General features: G+C 48.4%; 3 protein-coding genes across 3 annotated transcripts in view; 2 read left to right on the forward strand and 1 right to left on the reverse strand.

Moving 5' to 3' along the window:
* LOC133338973 (scavenger receptor class F member 2-like) overlaps positions 1 to 2,495 on the reverse strand; it is a 42,708-nt gene extending 40,213 nt beyond the window's left edge. The window contains exons 1-2 of the mRNA XM_061547099.1: positions 2,466 to 2,495; positions 1,778 to 1,805 (exon numbers count right to left, since the gene is read on the reverse strand). Coding sequence (XP_061403083.1) covers positions 1,778 to 1,805; positions 2,466 to 2,495 — 58 coding nt within the window. The remainder of the gene's footprint in view (positions 1 to 1,777; positions 1,806 to 2,465) is intronic.
* Positions 1 to 18,713, forward strand: part of LOC133362981 (uncharacterized) — a 439,193-nt gene that overhangs the window by 136,370 nt on the left and 284,110 nt on the right. The gene's annotated exons all lie outside the window — the stretch shown is intronic.
* LOC133338974 (uncharacterized) lies at positions 7,045 to 18,391 on the forward strand. Its single transcript, XM_061547100.1, has 8 exons — positions 7,045 to 7,118; positions 7,305 to 7,373; positions 11,887 to 11,984; positions 13,354 to 13,415; positions 14,572 to 14,691; positions 15,531 to 15,680; positions 16,310 to 16,423; positions 18,160 to 18,391. Exons 1-8 carry the CDS (start codon positions 7,045 to 7,047, stop codon positions 18,319 to 18,321), a joined length of 849 nt encoding a protein of 282 aa, XP_061403084.1. The 3' UTR covers positions 18,322 to 18,391.

Here is an 18,713-nt window from a genome sequence, read left to right on the forward strand (position 1 = left end):
ACTCAGTATTGTTCGAGCGCTAGGGGGGGGGGACCGGCACCCGTACCCAGCGTCAGCCGGGTGGGAAAATCAGGCGAGGCGGGAGGCTCTGCACGGTGCTAGGCCTCGACACCCACCACGCGAATCTAAGGTAAATTCATAAAAGTTTCACGTCCTCTACAGAGTCGTGAGGGAGGGAGAGTGGCGAGGAGGGAGAGTGGCGAGGGAGGGACTCAGCCTCAAAACGAGTACTGGTGTGGCGTTTTCACATCGGCACTGGGGAGACAAAGGCGGCCGGACGTGGTGGATCCAAGTCCCGGGCGAAGCCGGGTCATGTGTATGTGTGTATGTGTTTATGTGTATGTCTGTGTGTCTCTATGTATGTGTGTATGTATGTGTGTATGTGTTTGTGTGTTGTATGTGTGTGTATGTATGTCGGTTTTTTTTATGTGTTTGTGTGTATGTATGTGTGTTGTATGTATGTGTGTGTATGTGTTTCTGTGTATGTATGTGTGTGTATGTATGTGTGTTATGGTCTGTCTGTGTGTCTGCATGTATGTGTGTGGTATTGTGTATGTGTTTGTGTGTATGTATGTGTGTTTTGTGTGTATGTCTCTGTGTATGTATGGTGTGTATGTGTGTGTAGTGTTTGTGTGTATGTATGTGTATGTATGTGTGTGTATGTGTGTGTGTCTGTGTGTGTGTCTGTGTGTGTGCGTGTGTGGTGTGTGGGGAGCGTTAGTGGTGGTTCGTGCTCTCTGTGTGTCTGTGTGTGTGGTCTGTCTGTGTGTGTCTGCGTGTGTCTGTGTGTGTGTCTGTGTGTGTCTGTGCGTGTGTGGTGTGTGAGGAGCGGTGGGTGTAGTGGTTAACGCTACGCTGCGCTACCAACCCGGCGAACCGAGTTCCATTCCCGCTCACGGCAACCACCGGTGACGATTATTTGAACCTCCCCTAGGTCGACTCAGCCTCAAACGAGTAACTGGTGTGGCGTATTAACATCGCCACTGGGGAGACAAAGGCGGCCGGCCGTGGTGGATACAAGTCCCGGGCGAAGCCGGGTAGTACAGCTAGTAAACGACATAAACATGTACCACCAGAACCCTGCAGCCACAGCTGGCTGCTGCATGAGTCACTCCACAACAGCAGCATCAATCGGAGTATCAACATTTTTCAATGCACCTTTAAGATCAGCACACTAAATCAAAACACAGGTTATACTTTGCAGCGATCATCCGGAGCGAAACATTTTATTTTAGGCCACTGAATAGCACATTACACTGGTAATGTGTTATATATATACACACACACAGTGTTATATATATACACACACAGTGTTATACACACACACACAGTGTTATACACACACACACAGTGTTATACACATACACACACACAGTGTTATACACACACACACACCCAGTGGCGTACCAGGCACTCATGAGGCCGAGTAGACCTAGGGGAGGCCCATGACCGGTTCAGATAATCGTCACCGGTGTTGGCCATGAGCGGGAATCGAACCTAACACTTGCACACACACACACAACACTGGTAATGTGTTATACACACACACAGTGTTATACACACACACAGTGTTATACACACACACACAGTGTTATACACACACACAGTGTTATACACACACACACATACACACACACGTACCTTCGGGGCGAAGCGGCTAAGGAACGAAATCCTTTCGCGTGAAGACGAAAAGAAACCGCATCCGCAATGTGGCCCCATTCCTAATCAAATAGACGGCGATCGCAAACGAGTTTCCCCGTCGTCGGCACCATCTCACCTGGCAGGTAGACAGACAGGCACGCAGCCTGGCAGGCGGGCAGGCAGGTAGACAGGCAGGTGGGCAGGTAGACAGGCTGGCAGGCGGGCGGGCTGGCGGGCTGGCAGGTAGACAGGTGGCAGGCAGGCAGGTAGGTCGGTAGGTAGGCAGGTACACAGACAGGCAGGTAGACAGGTAGTCAGACAGGCAGGTAGGCAGGTAGACAGGCAGGCAGGTAGACAGGCAGGTAGACAGGCAGAGTAGACAGGCAGGTAGACAGGCAGGTAGACAGGCAGTACAGACAGGCAGGCATACAGGTAGACAGGCTGGCAGGTAGACAGGTAGACAGGCAGGCAGGTAGACAGGCAGGTATACAGGTAGGCAGGCTGGTATACAGGTAGGCAGGCTGGCTGGCAGCACAAGGTGAGGAATGAACTCCCCCCACCACTGCAGTGTCTGTGGCAAGCCCTTTTATCGAGTGGGTAGCCTTGTTGTTGTTGTATTTAGTCATGATGAGTCAGCAGGGCGTGCTGCTTGTGATGAGTCAGATCCCACGTGCTCCCGTGATGATCTAATCCCACACACGCGCGTCCCTCGCAAACAAGAGGCATCCTGCCCCGATCACTGTGACTTGGAGTTTGTTTGAATGTTTCGTTGGTGGAGGATGATTGTTACTGCAGCTCGCCTTGAATCCGTGTGCAGCAGTCACCTGAATGTCACTCGCGTTTGACATGTTCATGGCTAATGCCGGGCGAAAACAATAACATGTCCCGCCTAATGTGAGAATTATGCACGGCAGACGCTTTGAGCAAATCCCCTTGAGTTTCGATTTTATTTAATTGAATTTAAATTTTACAAAAAAGGAATAATTAAAATACAAATTCATGAATTTTAATTTTATTATCTAGGTAATACTTTTAGTATTTTAGTATTTCCCTTCTACGTGACTTTACCGAAAGAGCCAAGAATACAACCCCCCCCCCCCTGGTTTCTCGATATTCTGCGCTAATTGTGCACCCAGAGAGCTGCTCTGAATAGTATTTTGATGAGCAGTGAGAGAACACACGAGTTGACATCCTGCCACGAGACGCTGGCTCTATTAGAATGAATACATCCCGTTAAAAGCCGTGCCGGTTTTTAATCAGCGTTGATAGCAACTCGCAGTTTAGTACTCGTCAGCTTCATCACGAGATCAGATGGTTTTGATCGTTTGTGATCGTGCCTTTCTTCTCTTTCGCGTGAACATTCGACAACTCCTTGGAGGTGTTTTGGAACAATGCAGTGAGCGCTCTTAGCCTATTCTTATGTGTTTTTCGGTAAAGTCACCAGGTAGGGTAAAAATTTAAAATTAATAAAAGTAAAATAAAATAAAAATCACGACGTTTCGGAGGCACCACAAGCTACTGTCTTCAGGTGGGAACCGTCACAGCACGACAGCTGTATCAAGTGAGAGAAATTCCAAGAAAACAGTCCTTGTATATGTGTGGCGGTACGCGCTGACAAAGGGGCGGCGTGTGTGTGAGCGCGCCGTGTGTGGCTACATCAAGAGTGGTGGAGTTGACACGCGCCGAGAGTGATGGGATCACGGGGCGGCGCGGGGTGCGTGGTTGTGCGCGCTGACACAATGTGGGAAATAGGATCGTGGGCAGCGCGCAGTGATTGGTTCGACTGGGATGGGTGCTCTCAGCGACGTCCGCATGGAGGACTATAAAGGAGGACGCGCGGGAGCACTCGGGAGTTGATAACCAGTTGAAGATCGAAGACGGAGTTGAAGAGGTAGGGCCCTGAGACCCCTAGTCCCGCTGTCCTTGTAAGGGCCGGGACCCTGTGCGGCTCGGAGGCGAGACTGTGGGACCCGTGGTCTGACGTCCATGTGGGACGAGGCTGTGGGACCCAGAGTCGAGACGGACACCCCAGCCGGGTGGGGTTCCGAGAAGCTACAGGGCGTAAGAGCCCGTGTGGGTGTAGCCAGGGGAACCCCGTGGGTTAGGCTGCAGTTAGCCACCCGTGTAATATAAGCTGGTGTTAATAAAGAGTGTGCTATCCGTAAGGTCGTCTCCCGTCAAGTTACTACATTAATAATAATAATAGTACAATTTGTAACGCGCGCAAATTTGCAGACGTAGTGGCCGCAACTCAGAGGCGCGGAGCCAAGCTCAGAGTCGCTCAAAAGCATGATTGTAGAGGTGAGTTTTAAGTGTCTCTTGAAGGAGGCGATTGAGGTGATGCTGCGAATGTGCAGAGGGATATCGTTCCAGACTGTTGGGGCTGCCACCGAGAAGCGGCGCGTAGACATGACCATCCTGGATCTTGGTATTGAGAGGAGGTCGTGAGTCGCGCTGCGCAGGCATCTGCCGTGTGCTGAGCTGCAAGTTGTCAATAATGAAGAAAGATACGGCGGGCAGGCGGATATGAAGGCATTGTGGCAGAGGCAGGCGGTCTTGTATGTGACCCTACTGGCAATGGGGAGCCAGTTGAGAGCGCGGAGACGAGCTAGTGAGTCGAGGCGGGGATGAGTGTGGGCAATGACGACGCGTGCTAGGTTGTTTTGTAGTCTTTGAAGCTTCTTTAGGTTGCCAGCGGAGGTCCGGACAAGGACGGAGTTACAATAGTCAAGGCGAGACCCAACTATGCAACATGCCAAAGTGTTGGCAATTTCAGTAGAGATGAGAGGACGTATGTGTCTAAGAGCCTTCAGGTGAAAGTTACATGAGCTGATGATATGGTTGGTTTGACGGTCGAAGGATAAAGTTGAATCTAGGATGACACCGAGGTAGCTGAAGTGGTCGGTGAACTTGATGCTGTGACCGAAGATGTGTATGTGTGTGGGGAGTGCTGCTGAATTGAGACGTTGCTTGGTACCTAACATGATGGCCACTGACTTTTTCGGATTAAGGGCTAGGTTGTGTGCAGTGAACCATTGTTGCACGGCGGTGGTACATTCCGAGAGCCTCTCGAATCCAGATGCATTGCTAGATTCGATGGGGGTGAATAGAATCGTGTCATCCGCATATGAGTGGTGCTTAACACCGAAGCTTGCAATGAGTCGGCCGATCGGGGAAGTGTAGGCTGTGAAGAGCAGGGGACCTAGAACAGAGCCCTGGGGAACCCCGCATAATGCTCTTGTTTCAGGCGATGTGGACATGCCCACCCTGACTGAGGATTGCCGGTCAGAAAGGTACGAAGCTATCCACTTGAGTGCTGAGCCGCATATACCGAAGTCGGATTTCAGGAGGGAAGTAAGGAGCGAATGGTTGATGGTGTCGAAGGCTGACGAAATGTCCAGACTTACAAGTGCAACAGTTGAGCCGGAATCAACGATCGTTAAAATGTCATCGAGCACCCTAGTGAGTGCTGTTTCTGTGGAATAGTTTTGACGGTAAGCTGACTGGAAGTTGCAGTAGTTTGCGGCGGAGGTGACGTGTGGTTGTAGCTGGGCGAGGGCTAGTCGTTCAAGGAGTTTAGAGAGGTTCGAGAGGTTAGTGATGGGACGATAACTAGATGGGTCATCCGGATCTAAATTTGGTTTCTTTAACAAGGGAGAAACCAGGCCAGATTTGAGGTTGGACGGAAAACACCCCGAAGAGAAGGAGGCATTTGCGATGTTCCTGATCATGATGGCGAGTTCCGGAGCACATTGCTTGAACAAGGAACCTGGGAGCACGTCGAGTGGAGATGACTTCAAAGGAAGTGATTCAATTAAAGCGAAAACGTCTTTTGTAGACACAGGCTTTAGCATAGTTAGAAGAGTGTCTGGGATAGTGCTTACAATTTTAGGTACCATGAGCGGGGTACAATGGTGCAATGTGTCAGTAGACGTGCACGAGTTTGCGACGGCGATTAGCTTGTTGTTGAAGTAAGTATTAAAAGAGGTGGCAAGTTTCAGTGAGGCAAGGGGATCGCTAAGGTGAGGGACCATAGTGCTACCAGGATGGAGAAGATCTTTGAGAGTTTTCCATAGAATGCGCGGGTTTCCGGTTGCTTTTTTGATGCGTTCCTCAATGTGGGAGGAACGTGAGACAAGGATCAGTTTGTTAGTTTTCCTGCAGGCGACTCTGTAAGAAAGTCGATCAGCAGGTAGACCACTGCGGGATGCGATACGTTCAAGACGCCTCCTGGTTCGCTTAGCAATGATGGCATCTCTTGAGAGCCAGTGAGTGTCGTGAGAAGACTGCGTAGCGGTTCGTGATTTTAATGGAGCTAGTTTGTCCAGCGCCGCCCTCATGTCAGCTTCTAGTTGGAGAGCGCAGACGGTTGGATCCGATGATGGGGATAACATTGAAAGCGAGTTTGCAAGGAGGTGACGAAAAGCAGAAAATTCGATACCCTTAAAATTACGCAAGTTGCGGGTGAATTTGATGGTGATTGGCTTCGGAAATTGGAGGGAAGAAAGTATAAGGCGGTGGTCGGAGTAACCAGTTTGGAAAACTCCCAGTGCAGTGATGCGTCGGTGCTGGTTAGGTTCCAGAACCAGGTCGAGCATGCTCTCAACGTTTGTTGACGAAGCTCTGGTGGGGCCTGAGTTTGTGATGACCAGGTTATGGCAGGCCAAAGTTGACTCAAGGTGACTATCGATGGAGGCTGGGGTATTGCCGGGGCAATTGAAGTCGCCTGTAAGCACGAGCCTGTGAGATGGGTTAGGAATCAGATATAGGAATTCCGAAAGCTCATTTACGAAGGTGTTGATGCTGCCATCTGGAGGGCGATAGATAGAAATAATGTAAAAGCACTCGTTGTTAGTAGTAAGGGATACGGACTGGACCTCGAATGTGGCCTGAGCCATTGGTAGATGGAGCTCTTTAATTTTCAAGTGAGCATTGTAAACGACCGCTAAGCCACCACCCCGCTGGTTAGTTGCGCGAGGTTTATGTAGAACCTTGTATCCTGGGGGCGCAACTTCCAGAGAGATAGCTGGCGGGGAGTCTTGCCTGCACCAGGTCTCAGTGATGAGCAAAAGGTCGATGTGGTGGTCCGAGATGGTATCGTGAATCAGGGCTGATTTATTGGTGATGGAGCGTGCGTTGAGCAGACCGAGGCGGATATGTGAAGGTAGATGTGAAGATCCGTGCAGGTGAGGCGTCGAGGGAACAGAGGAGTTGGCTGGTTCGAGGTCGACCTGTGAACGGCGGCCCCTGCCACCTCTGCAACCACGGTGCCGATGCAGTCTCCGACGTTGGCCTCGGAGAGGCCCAAGGACAGAGAGCGTCCTCAGGAGTGCGGGTTGCAGGTGCAGATGATGAAGAGACGGTGCATGTCGTAGCCCTATTATATCAGCCCGTGCTGCAACGATGGTGCGGATGAAGGGGCCCGGATTCGGATGGACTCCAATCAGCGGCTCAGCTGCCCTGAGCAGCAAGTCGAGGTGTCGTTGTCCAAGCTCCACGCTATCAGCAAGCACTTCCCCATACGTAGCGGATGCAAACACGCCCGTGTAAACACTCGCTGAGCGCGTACACGGGCGTACAGAACCACGCAGGCGGGGCGTACAATGAAGCAGCCAGAAGTACACGAAGTCCAGTGGATTAGCTGACCACGCTCTGTGCTCCAGCTCGCAGGTGGTGCAGCAGGATGGACATACCTCGCAGAGCTCCCGTTCACTGGTGGTGCTGGGCAGCAGGCAAGCCAACTCTCTCGTGTTGAGGAGATGACAGTCTGCTTCGCGTTCCCACTCGCTGATGGTGGTGAACGTTGGACGGAGCACGTAGATCTCCCACTTGCTGGCGATGCTGGGGCACGCCAAGCTCACAGTCGCTGATGGTACCGGAAGAGGTGCCTTGTGAGGACGTTGCTGGTAGAAACCGTGCCCGGGGCGGATGTTAAGCCGCGCCGCATGAACAATACAGCCAGCGTCCTCCAGCTTCGTGAATCGAAGCAACAGGCCTCGTTTACTCGCACTGCCCAACAGCTGTGCGATGCGGCAGTTAAGGCGAGTTGTGTGGCACTGCAGTAAACGGCATTTGTCGGCTGTTGTAGCGCCGCGAGGCGTGTGCAGTGAACACGGAGGCGGGCGGGTTTGGGTGCAGGGATCGGCCGCCACCCAAAACTCGGGCGACGCCAAAGTAATAATGAAAATAATGAAACAAAATAAATTATATGAAAAATGTAATGGAAGATGAAAGTAAGAAGAGTGGTGGTGAGTGGAGAAGGACGTGGGTAAGGTACGAGGTGTGGTTACGGTTGATAAACTGTGAGAGCGATCCGGGACTGCAGCCAGCTGCGGCGCTGTCGGCATCTTCCCATCCGGGTGTGTCGTCACTTTTGCCGGGGGAGCAGTGGCCGCTGGGAGTGACATCACTTCTGGGCTCAGCGCTGTCCAACCGAACAACGCCGCGTCATCAGCGCTGCGTCCCTCACCGCCGGGTGACAGCTGTTTGCAACCTAGCATACCGCGTCATCAGCGCTGCGACCGGACAGTGAGGACGCCAAACTTACTGTAACCGACGCCAGGGCTGGCACATTGACCGACACGCTGGTCACCGCCTTTGCTGCTCTGGCCAAAGGTTGGAGGTCGGGAGACCAGGCCCCTGACATTTCGTACATTTACGCGCTCCGGCTTAATGCTTTTTTTGTTGACATTCTCTTCGTTGTCGTCGGGGAGTCGTGATTGTTGTTGGGTAAACTGTGTGGAGCTTCGCTCGTGAGTGTTGTCAATGTGTGCGAAACTTTGCTTGTGATTGTTAACAATGTATAGTTTGTATTGAGCTTTGTTCGTGATTGTTAATGTATAGCTTGTGCTGTCATTGTTAACGATGTATAGACTGTATGGGGCATTTATCTTGAGATGGTGACATGCTGCCAAGGATGGGAATTGTCATGCTGGCTTACAAATATCTTGGGGTGCAGATCCTGACCAGAATGGCCCAGCGGGTGTTGCGTATCTAACACGAGAGTTGTGGTCCCGTCATGCTATGGCTAACGGCTTGACCTGACAGCCCGGAGATAGAGACACTCCGTGGCATGTCTAGCCTAGTGGGCTGTGTGCTCACATGGCTCGGAGAGTGTGGTCCCGTCATGCTATGGCTGACGGCTTGACCTGACAGCCCGGAGATTGAAACACTCCGTGGCATGTCTAGCCTAGTGGGCTGTGCGCTCACATGGCTCGGAGAGTGTGGTCCCGTCATGGAGTAGCTGACGGCTTGACCTGACGGCCCGGAGGTTGAGACCCTCCGTGGTGCATCTGGAGCAGTAGGCTCACCCTGACGGCCCGGAGGTTGAAACACTCCGAGGCGCGTTGAAACAGTGGGCTGGAGATTCGTGGTATTCAGGTGTAGTTGTCCCGTTACGTTGGGACTGTATCCCTCAGTTGTTAGGGTGCATGTTGTGCAGGGAGTGAACAATGGGTCGTCTCAGATCGGTCGGTACAGCTATATGCTGCGATGCGAGTCTTGGAGAGAGATTGGGTTTCAGCTCGGTCGGTACAGCTATATGCTGCGATGCGAGTCTTGGAGAGAGATTTCGATTTAAAGCTTTCGTGACTGCAGGGATTCATCTTCTTGGTTCTTTCGGTAAAGTCACGTAGAAGGGAAGTAATAAAATAATAAAAATAAAACATAATAAAACAATTCTCACGACGTTTCGGCCACAACGCAAGCAGCCGTCCTCAGGTGAAAACCAGGTCCGTCGAGGCGACAGAGTCTGAATGAAACAGCACACGAGCTTGGAGCATATATATAAGCTGGGCGCATTGACAAAGGAATTTGCATATCAAAAGGAATTTAGCATATTTATGGGAAATGCAGGAATGTGATTAGTACTGCATATGCATGTGCATTATGCAGGATTAACAGCATCAAAGGGAGCTGCAGTTACTGCTGCTGCAGCAGTTGCTGCTGCTGCTGCAGTTTCTGCTGCTGCTGCTGCAGTTGCTGCTGCTACTGCAGTTGCTGCTGCTGCTGCTGCTGCACTTGCTGCTGCTGCTGCACTTGCTGCTGCTGCTGCACTTGCTGCTGCTGCTGCAGTAGCTGCCTTATCCATTTTAATATAACACTATGTATTATTCTACCCACCCTAATGTGTATCATACTGCTATATGTTTACTGTACAATTACGACACCATACATTACTCTGCACACTGCACCATGCCAGTGAGTGGAACACGGTCTGAAAGTCACCGTAAACGTGAACACAATCAGTTAAGATCCGAAATGGTTTATTACGTCCTTCCAATGATTGCTAAGACAGAATCCATCTTCTCGGTTGAAATTGTCTCTGTGTTTGTATATGTGGATCGCCTCATGAACGAATCTCTCATGATAGCCAGATGGCTTGCAGAGAACCTCTGTCTTGGAGAAGTCAATGTCATGTGAGCCCACTGAATTGTAACAGTGATCTGCCACGGCTGAGGTGTTTGTCCTACCGTGTTTCAGGTCTGCCTTATGTTCACGGATGCGGTCCGAGACATGTCGTTTGGTTTCTCCAATGTAACTGCTACCACAGAGGAAACTTAGTTTGTAGACGCCAGGGTACTGTATGTCTGGAACCACATCTTTTACAGACGGGACCAGATCACGGATTTTATGTACTGTGTTGAATCGGACCTGGATCTTGTGTTTAATCAGGATTTTGGAGATCTTTTTTGTGACCCCAGCAATGTAGGGTAAGGTGATGGTCTTGAAAGGCTCCTCAACAGGATCCTTCTTGATGGTTGGAGTGATGGCTTTGCGGATTGTGTAGTCGGAGTAACCATTAGCCTTAAGAGCTTGGCGTACGTGTTTGAGTTCACTGGAAATGTGTTCATGGTCGGAGATGCATTGGGCTCTATGATATAGAGTCTTGATGAGGGAATTCTTCTGGGATGGATGGTGGTGGGAATCCGGTTTTAGATAAGCATCCGTGTGGGTGGCTTTCCTGTAGACAGAGTGGCTCATTGAACCATCAGGTCTCCTTTTGATTAGGACATCCAAAAAGGGTAGCTTGCCATCATTTTCGACTTCCATGGTGAATCTGATGGCTGGGTGTATGGAATTGATGTGGTCGAGAAATTGGTCTAGAGCAGGCCGGCCATGTGGCCAGATGACAAAAGTGTCGTCTACGTACCTCTTCCATAAGGTCGGGCGTAGAGTGGCAGTCTGGATGGCGTCCGTCTCAAATTTCTCCATGAAGATGTTGGCTACAACCGGAGATAGGGGGGAGCCCATTGGGGTGCCCTCAATTTGCTTGTAGAAGGTTCCATTCCAGGTGAAGTATGTATTGGTTAAGCAGTGTCTCACCAGGGGGGGTACCCCAGCATTCAGTCTTGGAGAGAGATTGGGTCTCAGATCGGTCGGTACAGCTATATGCTGCGATGCGAGTCTTGGAGAGGGATTGGGTCTCAGCTCGGTCATTACAGCTATATGCTGCGATGCGAGTCTTGGAGAGAGGTTGGGTCTCAGATTGGTCGGTACAGCTATATGCTGCGATGCGAGTCTTGGAGAGAGATTGGGTCTCAGATCGGTCGGTACAGCTATATGCTGCGATGCGAGTCTTGGAGAGAGACTGGGTTTAAGCCCCCCGATATGGCCGACGTGCGCGGTTTTAGGATGGAGACGCCACGTTGGAAAGGCGGGGGTGCTAACGGTTGACATGTAATGTCGGTTGTGGTCCTCATTGAGGGCTGCTGGGACGCAAGCACGGGATGCTCTTTGGAGATGCGGTTCGTGCGTGCGGCCACCATTTATGGACAGGAGCAGGCAGATTTATTTTGGTTGTGTCATGTAAATTGTATATATATGTTTAAAAATGTAGATACTGGAGCAGCCCTGAAGTGCGACTTCTTTGCCCAGTACATGGGTCGGCCCTGAAGTACGACTTCTCGACCCGGGACGTAGACAGACGTCCGGATAAGTGTGTGTAGAGGGATGCTCGACATGTTGGTCTTCGCCTTCTCTCCACCTGACGGATGGGAGGTTGGCAGGGTGGTGTGGAACCCTGCCATCCATGCGGTGGTTGTGCATCCAACGCGTCGGAATCTGTATATTTGTTGTTGTTAATTCCCCGTTTTTTATGCGGATCCCGAGGAGGGCTAGGTGTGCCGCGGGTCGTTTGTTCACGTGTCATTGCTTCACCTTTTTGTTGATTGATGCTTGTATATAGTGTAGAGTTGTACAGGTGATTGCCAATTTACTCGCCATTGCATTTTGTCTGCGTTTCAGTTGCAAATGCATCCGTCGGAGTCTGGAGGAGAACAATAGCTGCCCAAAGTGCAGTTCCGCCATTAAGAATTCAAAGCAGATATATCCAAACTTCCTCTGTGAGTTGTTTTTTACTTATTTTCCATCCACCTGCATTTTTCGCAAATTTTGTTTCACGGCAATGCAACACAGGCCTTCAACGATTGATGCTCTGCAAACCTCCTGGCTACCATCAAAGGTTTGTTCAAGTTCAAGTTTCATGTATTAGGTGTAGCCCTGTGAGCCATTCGGCTCTTGAATCGGGTGCAACTGCAACAAACAAAAAACAAAAACATGAACAAGAAAACATCTTAAAGTGAATATGTGACTGAGTACAAACAGAAAATCCAAGAAAAGACAGCAAAATATTGCAGAAAAAACACCGTACACCAACGCTGTGTGCAAAAATCCCAGTGGGATGCAAGTCAAACAACAACAACAACAACCACAAGACAGCTTAGATTAAGGCCATCAGTCTAACTCTGTACTACAACAACACAAACATGGCTAAACCAATACACTTTTCGAAATCACCAAAATAAAGCCATGAAAGCAATGAAAAAGCAATCATAGGAACTGTGACGGAATTTTACACGAAGCCATCCATATATACAAACACAGACGTAACTTCAACTAATAAAAGTAAAATAAAAATAAAATAAAAATCTTTTATTTTTATTTAACTTTTATTAATTTTATTTTTTTACCTACGTGACTTTACCGAAAAAAACCTAAGAATATGAATCCTTGCAGTCACGAAAGCTTCAAATCTAGAATAACTTCAACTGTGATGATGGGTACAAACTGAGTAATAATGGGAAAGATGTTATTAACCATGCAAAAAAGATTTAACGACACATATTTGGACCATCTTATTTAACAGGTACTATTCTACTTTACCGAGCGTTGACATCCCCAGCGTTTAACAGTACTCTCCTTTTTAAATCCTTTATATTAAGTTCGCTTGCTTGCTTGCTTGCTTGCGCGCTTACGACCGTGCAAATCTTTCGGTCGTTTTTTATTTAAATCCTTTATATTAAGTTTGCTTGCTTGCGCGCTTACGACCGTGCAAATCTTTCGGTCGTTTTTTAACCCACTTCCCGTGATCCAATCGAGCTGACATTTTGCACACAGACTCGTTGTGCGTGACAATTTTTTTTAGTGAAAATTTTTTTCCATAACTTTACACTTTTTAGGAAAAAATTAATTATATTTAATTACCAATTGCTTAATGGTGGCAGGCAATCATCTGACCCATAGGTGGCAGCCATCTCAAGCCAGAGGACGAGAGGACTCTAGCCGCCACGCATATAAAGGATTTATAGTGAAAAACTTTGTTTTTACGGGTTAATTTTTTACCTACCTGACTTTACCTAAATAACCTAAGAGTATGATGCTCGCGTTGTTTAATATTTAACAGCTTTTTCCCCCACACGCGTCTTTTCGCAGTGAACGAGCTGGTCCTGAAGCAGCGTCAGCGGCTAGAGAATCGAATCGAGATGGAACAACCGGTGATTGGAGATGTGCAGGGAAAAACATCACTGGCACATTTTATAGTAATAGGTTTTTACCCTTTCAACTGGTACAAAAACTGTCACCTTTGTACCAGTTGAAAGGGTAAAAACCTATTACTAGATTTTGCCACTGGTAAAGGAGATGTCTCATAGTGTAAATGCTTACCCCGAGCTCTCAATACTCTGATAGTGCATTGTCTTTGAGTTGTACGCCTTTTGGCGTCATCTGGTCCAACACCAATGGAGACTGGGCTCTAAGAAAAGCTGTCTCGGGTGTGGACCAATCAACTTCAAGGACAGTGCATATCATCATCAGAGTTGTGTCTTTCTGTTTGCATTTTGACTGCTTGTGTTGTGGTTATTGCACACATGATGCCTTGTATAAAGGTGTCAGTTTTTGTACCAGTTGAAAGGGTAAAAACCTATCACTATATTTTGCCACTGCTAAAGGAGATGTGGCCAGATCGCTACTGAGAAAGAGGTATGTAGCTCAGTGGACCTTAGCTGGCCAAACTAAAATGTAACATTTTTGTTAAATAGTCCTCTACATGGCCCACGGTTGGAGGTTACTGGCCGAAGACGCGCCGTGCGCTACGGTCTGTCGGTGTCACGTGGACAACGCAATGAACTTTGCTGAAAGTTCAAGTTCATTGATTAGGTGTAGCCCTGTGAGCCATTCGGCTCTTGAATCGGGTGCAACCGCAACAAACAACAAAAACATGAACAAGAAAACATCTTAAAGTGACTTTGTGACTAAGTGCAAACAGAAAATCCAAGAAAAGACGGCAAAATATTGTAGAAAAAACACCGTACACCGATCCCAGTGGGATGCAAGTCAAACAACAACAATAACCACCACCAGACAACTTAGATTAAGGCCATCAGTCTTTCTCTGTACTACAACAACACAAACATGGCCAAACCAGTAAACTTTTCGAAATCACCAAAATAAAGCAATGAAACAGTGATCACATAGGAACTGTGATGGAATTTTCACAATAAACGACAAACAACATGTACCACCAGAACCCTGCTGAGACGACTCCCGGCAAGTGCTTTTCGCACTTCACGGAGGTGACCGGCCACGTCTCTTGATCACCGTGTCACGTGACCCTTCCACCCTGCCGCCCCCCCCCCCCCCTCTTCCTCACAGAGCGTCCATCACCGGCAGACTATCCAGGAGTTGCTGGCGCTGGACCGAGATGGCTTGGAGCTGGCCGACGTGAACCGCATTCTGGAGCTGCTCGCTCAGAAGAAGATGCAGCTGGAAGCGGTGAGTTGGCGTTGTTTGTGACGGCGGCTTCAGGAGCAGTGCGGTGACGCAGAGCTCGCTTGTCGAGAGGGCTTTCCCCCTTTTCTCTGGCAACAAAACTGATGAACACCATATGAGACTGGGCTCTAAAGAAAGCTGTCTCTGGTGTGGACCAATCAGTTTCAAGGACAACACATAAATGATCAGAGTATTGTTTTTTTTTGCATTTGACTGCAAGTATTGTGGTTAATGTAAACATGATTCAATCTTAATTTTGGAGCTTTCGTGACTGCAGGAATTATTCTTTGGTTCTTTCGGTTAAGTCACGTCTAAAGATAAAATAGCCAATTAAATAATAGCATATTACGACGTTTCGATTGCAACACAAGCAATCGTCATCAGGCATAAAAGAAATAGCAACAAAAATCTAACTAGAAAACTATAGACAGACACACAAGCAGACAGACATCTCTCTCTGTGTGTCTTTGTGGTATTTCTTGTGATCTCTCATTTACTTGATACAGCTGTTGTGGCTGTGACGGTTCCACCTGAAGACGGAGGCTTGTGTTGCTTCCGAAACGTCGTGATTTTTTATTTTATTTTGCTTTATTTTACTTTTATTAATTTAAATTTTTTACCTACGTGACTTTACCGAAAAAACCTAAAAATATAGTATTCATCCAAGCTACCAAGATCTGGACCAGTTTTTACCTCCCGGGTCTTAGTCATCAGTCAGGCTCGTTCAATGAACCCCGCTGGGCTAAGCGCTGACGTTAGGTGTTTGCGATCAGCACGGCACTCCCGCAAGCCTGCAGGCCTAACTGGGGGATCTCTGTTTGTGTGTCCGTGCGATCTGCAAGACTCCACCTTTGCTCGCACCGGTGACAGTGGCCAAGTCGCCTTCCAAGGGCGGCATCCCCAAGCCCCTTGCCACGGGGGAGGTCGTGAAGAAAAAGCGAAAAGTTTTGCATCTGTCGGACTCCGAGGGCTCGGACAGCATGGATTTCATGGTGAGTAATGCGACTGCTTTGATTGAAATTCTTTGGACGATGCAATGGGACTCGATCCACTCTCGTAGGGACAAAGTGGCTCGCTTGAGCGCTAGGGATGATTGGGTCATGTGTGGATGTTCACGCTGGATAGAAGCATTCTCCTAATGTGCGGTGCGCTGTCAAACTCAGAGCTCGACCAACTGGAGGGAGAGTTTTTCCCAGATAATTAAATAATTGCTGTAATCTAACAAACTATGTCATTGTAATCTAAGCAATTCATTTGACAATAACATTAAACAAAAAATTTACAATTTAAAAACTAAAATCACTTCTGCAGTTCAATGCGAGTCTCCATCACCATCAATCAGATTCAAAGGGTCACTGGATGTGGGAAGGTAGAATAGACGTCTTGACGAGCTTGGAGCATTTGTTCAATGAACGTAGGATGGATGTGCCAGAGACGGAGAGTGCTCACAAAGCATGCCCGTGACCAAGGGACGGGTTTCTGAATTCCCAAAATTAAAAAAAATGCAAATGTAGATTTGCTCGTACAATGCACTCGTATTCCGGCAAGGCCGAATAAATGTTTTAAATTGCAGGATCTTTGCATGATTTTGTGTTCATTGATATTCACGTTTATACGTTAGGTCGACGAAGAGCTGCTCGCAAGTGTGTCGGGCGTGATGCCGTCCAAGCGAACTGAACAGGCCAGGGCAGCAGGCAAGATGAGATCTGCCGTCGTTGTCACGAGTGTCAAGACGGTGAGTGCACCAGACTCGCAGTCCCGTTTGATCTCCCGGCGCGGCAGGTTAAACAATGCTGATGATGATGATGTCACGCACTTTTTTCTCTTACTCCAAAATATCATTGTTGCTCTTCAACAATCTTTCACGTGGTGAGCCGCTTCGTAGAGCTGCTCGCGCTTGTGGCCGGGACGCTTCTGTAAGAGAAGCTGATGGTTTAGTGGGCCTTACATTATCAGAGTTGTGTTTTTTGTTTGCATTATGACTGCAGGTATTGTGGTTTATGCAAACATGACTCCTTATAAATGAGGTTCCAATGGTGTAAATGCTTTACCCCGAGCTCTCATACTCTGATGGTGCATTGTCTTTGAGTTGTGCGCCTTTTGGCGTCATCTGGTCCAACACCATGTGAGACTAGGCTCTAAGGAAAGCTGTCTCAGGTGTGGACCAATCAACTTCAAAGACAGTGCATGCATTATCAGAGTTGTGTTTTTTGTTTGCATTCCGACTGCAGGTATTGTGGTCTATGCAAACATGGCTCCTCGTAAAAAAGGTGTCAGTTTTGTTGCCAGATAAAAGGGTAAAAAAAACAATTAAGAAAAAAATGGTTTAGGTTTTTTTTTATTAAAAAAAAAAACGTTTTACCTTCCCTACACTTTGCGCTCCTATTGTGTTTTTGTATTGTTTGTTGTTGTGAAATGTGAACGACCTCACCTGGCATACAGGAGGTCTCCCCGTGGTCGCGTGGATTTTTCTCCAGGTTCTCCGATTTTCCCCTCCACGTTGACAAACACGCTCTCAGAGTGTTTGGCTGCTATACATGTCCACGTGATAGGCCACTTGGTTGAGCTGTCATTTGTGGCCAGTACACTTCTGAACAAGAGCTATACAGCTCAGTGGGCCTCACCTGGTCAAATAAAAATACAAAGTTAATAGTACTGGACATCTGTGAAAAACAGCTTCATATCTCATCGCATTCCTCCAGTATCAATACATCTTCTCATTCTCTATAAATGGGCGCACCGTTTCATTGCTCGCCTGCTTGTGTGTGCTGGGGTCAAGTTGCGGGTGTATTCCCACCATCCTCCAAGACGCCGTGTACAGCGGTCACCCTCTGTAGAACTCCCACCAGAGCTCCTTCTGCCTGCAGTGACGTGACTTCTTCTCTTTCCCACGTGTCTCGCTGCATTTCTTCTGGCGGTTGCTCTCATTCCCAGTCCACGTGTAGCGGCATCAATGCAGTCACCTGATTGGTCACCCCACCCGTTCAAGCCGACTGTTTTGACCAATCTGCAATGGGCCCATTGATGAACGTAGATCTCGGACATGACGCGGGTTGAGTCGGTGGGAGACTGCCGGGGACTGCCAGGCTTGGCCTACGAGGTGGTCAGGAGATGGCAGTGTAGCCATGGATTCTTGACTCTATCAGTGTGGAGCTTTTGAGTGCTCCCCCCCCCCCCCTCTTATGTAAATGCTGTTTAATGTTTACAATAATATTGTGTTCGTGTCAGATGTTTTGAGCCCTCGTTTTCACGTTCACATTCTTGTTTTTGTGGCATTGAGACTTCATCGGCCACAATCATTCCACTTCCGGACGAAGACCTCCCCGCGCAATCGCCATCTCTCACGATCCACCGCAGGAGCCGTACACCTCGTCACGAGAGACGAACACCAAGCCATGCTCACTTGAGCAGGAGGACCACTTTAGACTCTTGACGATGCCCAATTGTCTTCGATGTGTTCATTTGTTACAGGCGATTGAGATCTCAAGAAAAAACACGTTGACAGCAAAGATCAAACAAGGGAAGATGGTCTCTGCATCACCTTCCATCAAGCTTCCTGCAAAACGGCGACACTCACCCTTTGACTGGTTTGAGGGTCCAGATGTCGACACCACTTCTGAATCGGAGGATTAAAAGAGAATCGGAGTTTGTTTTGAGCGACGTTGTTCTACGTTCCATTGTTCTTGGCGAAATGGTAGCCAGGGTGGAGACTTTTAGCCAAAACAGTTAAAATGTTTTGGGTGTTCAGTTTTAAGTCGCTGCTTTTCATAAATTTTCAGAGAGGAGGTGGGGGGGTGGACACTTTCGCCGTTAACACTGGTTGGTCAACAACAACAACACAACATGTTTTTCTGGCCTGGACTTTTGCAGCTGTTCTAGACTAATTTCAGGGTGCCGATTCCAAATCTGATCTCAGATTTGCTCAATCACATCTCATTTTTAAATCCTTTATATTAAGTTCGCTTGCTTGCTTAGGACCGTGCAAATCTTTCGGTCGTTTTTTAACCCACTTCCCGTGATCCAAT

This window comes from Lethenteron reissneri, unplaced genomic scaffold, assembly GCF_015708825.2.
Source record: "Lethenteron reissneri isolate LAM-NWPU_2019-01 unplaced genomic scaffold, ASM1570882v1 scaffold_1639, whole genome shotgun sequence".
NCBI classification, from domain to species: Eukaryota; Metazoa; Chordata; class Hyperoartia; order Petromyzontiformes; family Petromyzontidae; genus Lethenteron; species Lethenteron reissneri.

Coding starts and splice junctions, on each gene's coding strand:
- LOC133338974 (XM_061547100.1), top strand. CDS start 7,045: ATGGTGCGGATGAAGGGGCCCGGATTCGGATGGACTCCAATCAGCGGC. Junction 14,692..15,530: donor AGAAGATGCAGCTGGAAGCG/GTGAGTTGGCGT, acceptor GCGATCTGCAAG/ACTCCACCTTTGCTCGCACC. Junction 15,681..16,309: donor CGGACAGCATGGATTTCATG/GTGAGTAATGCG, acceptor TTTATACGTTAG/GTCGACGAAGAGCTGCTCGC.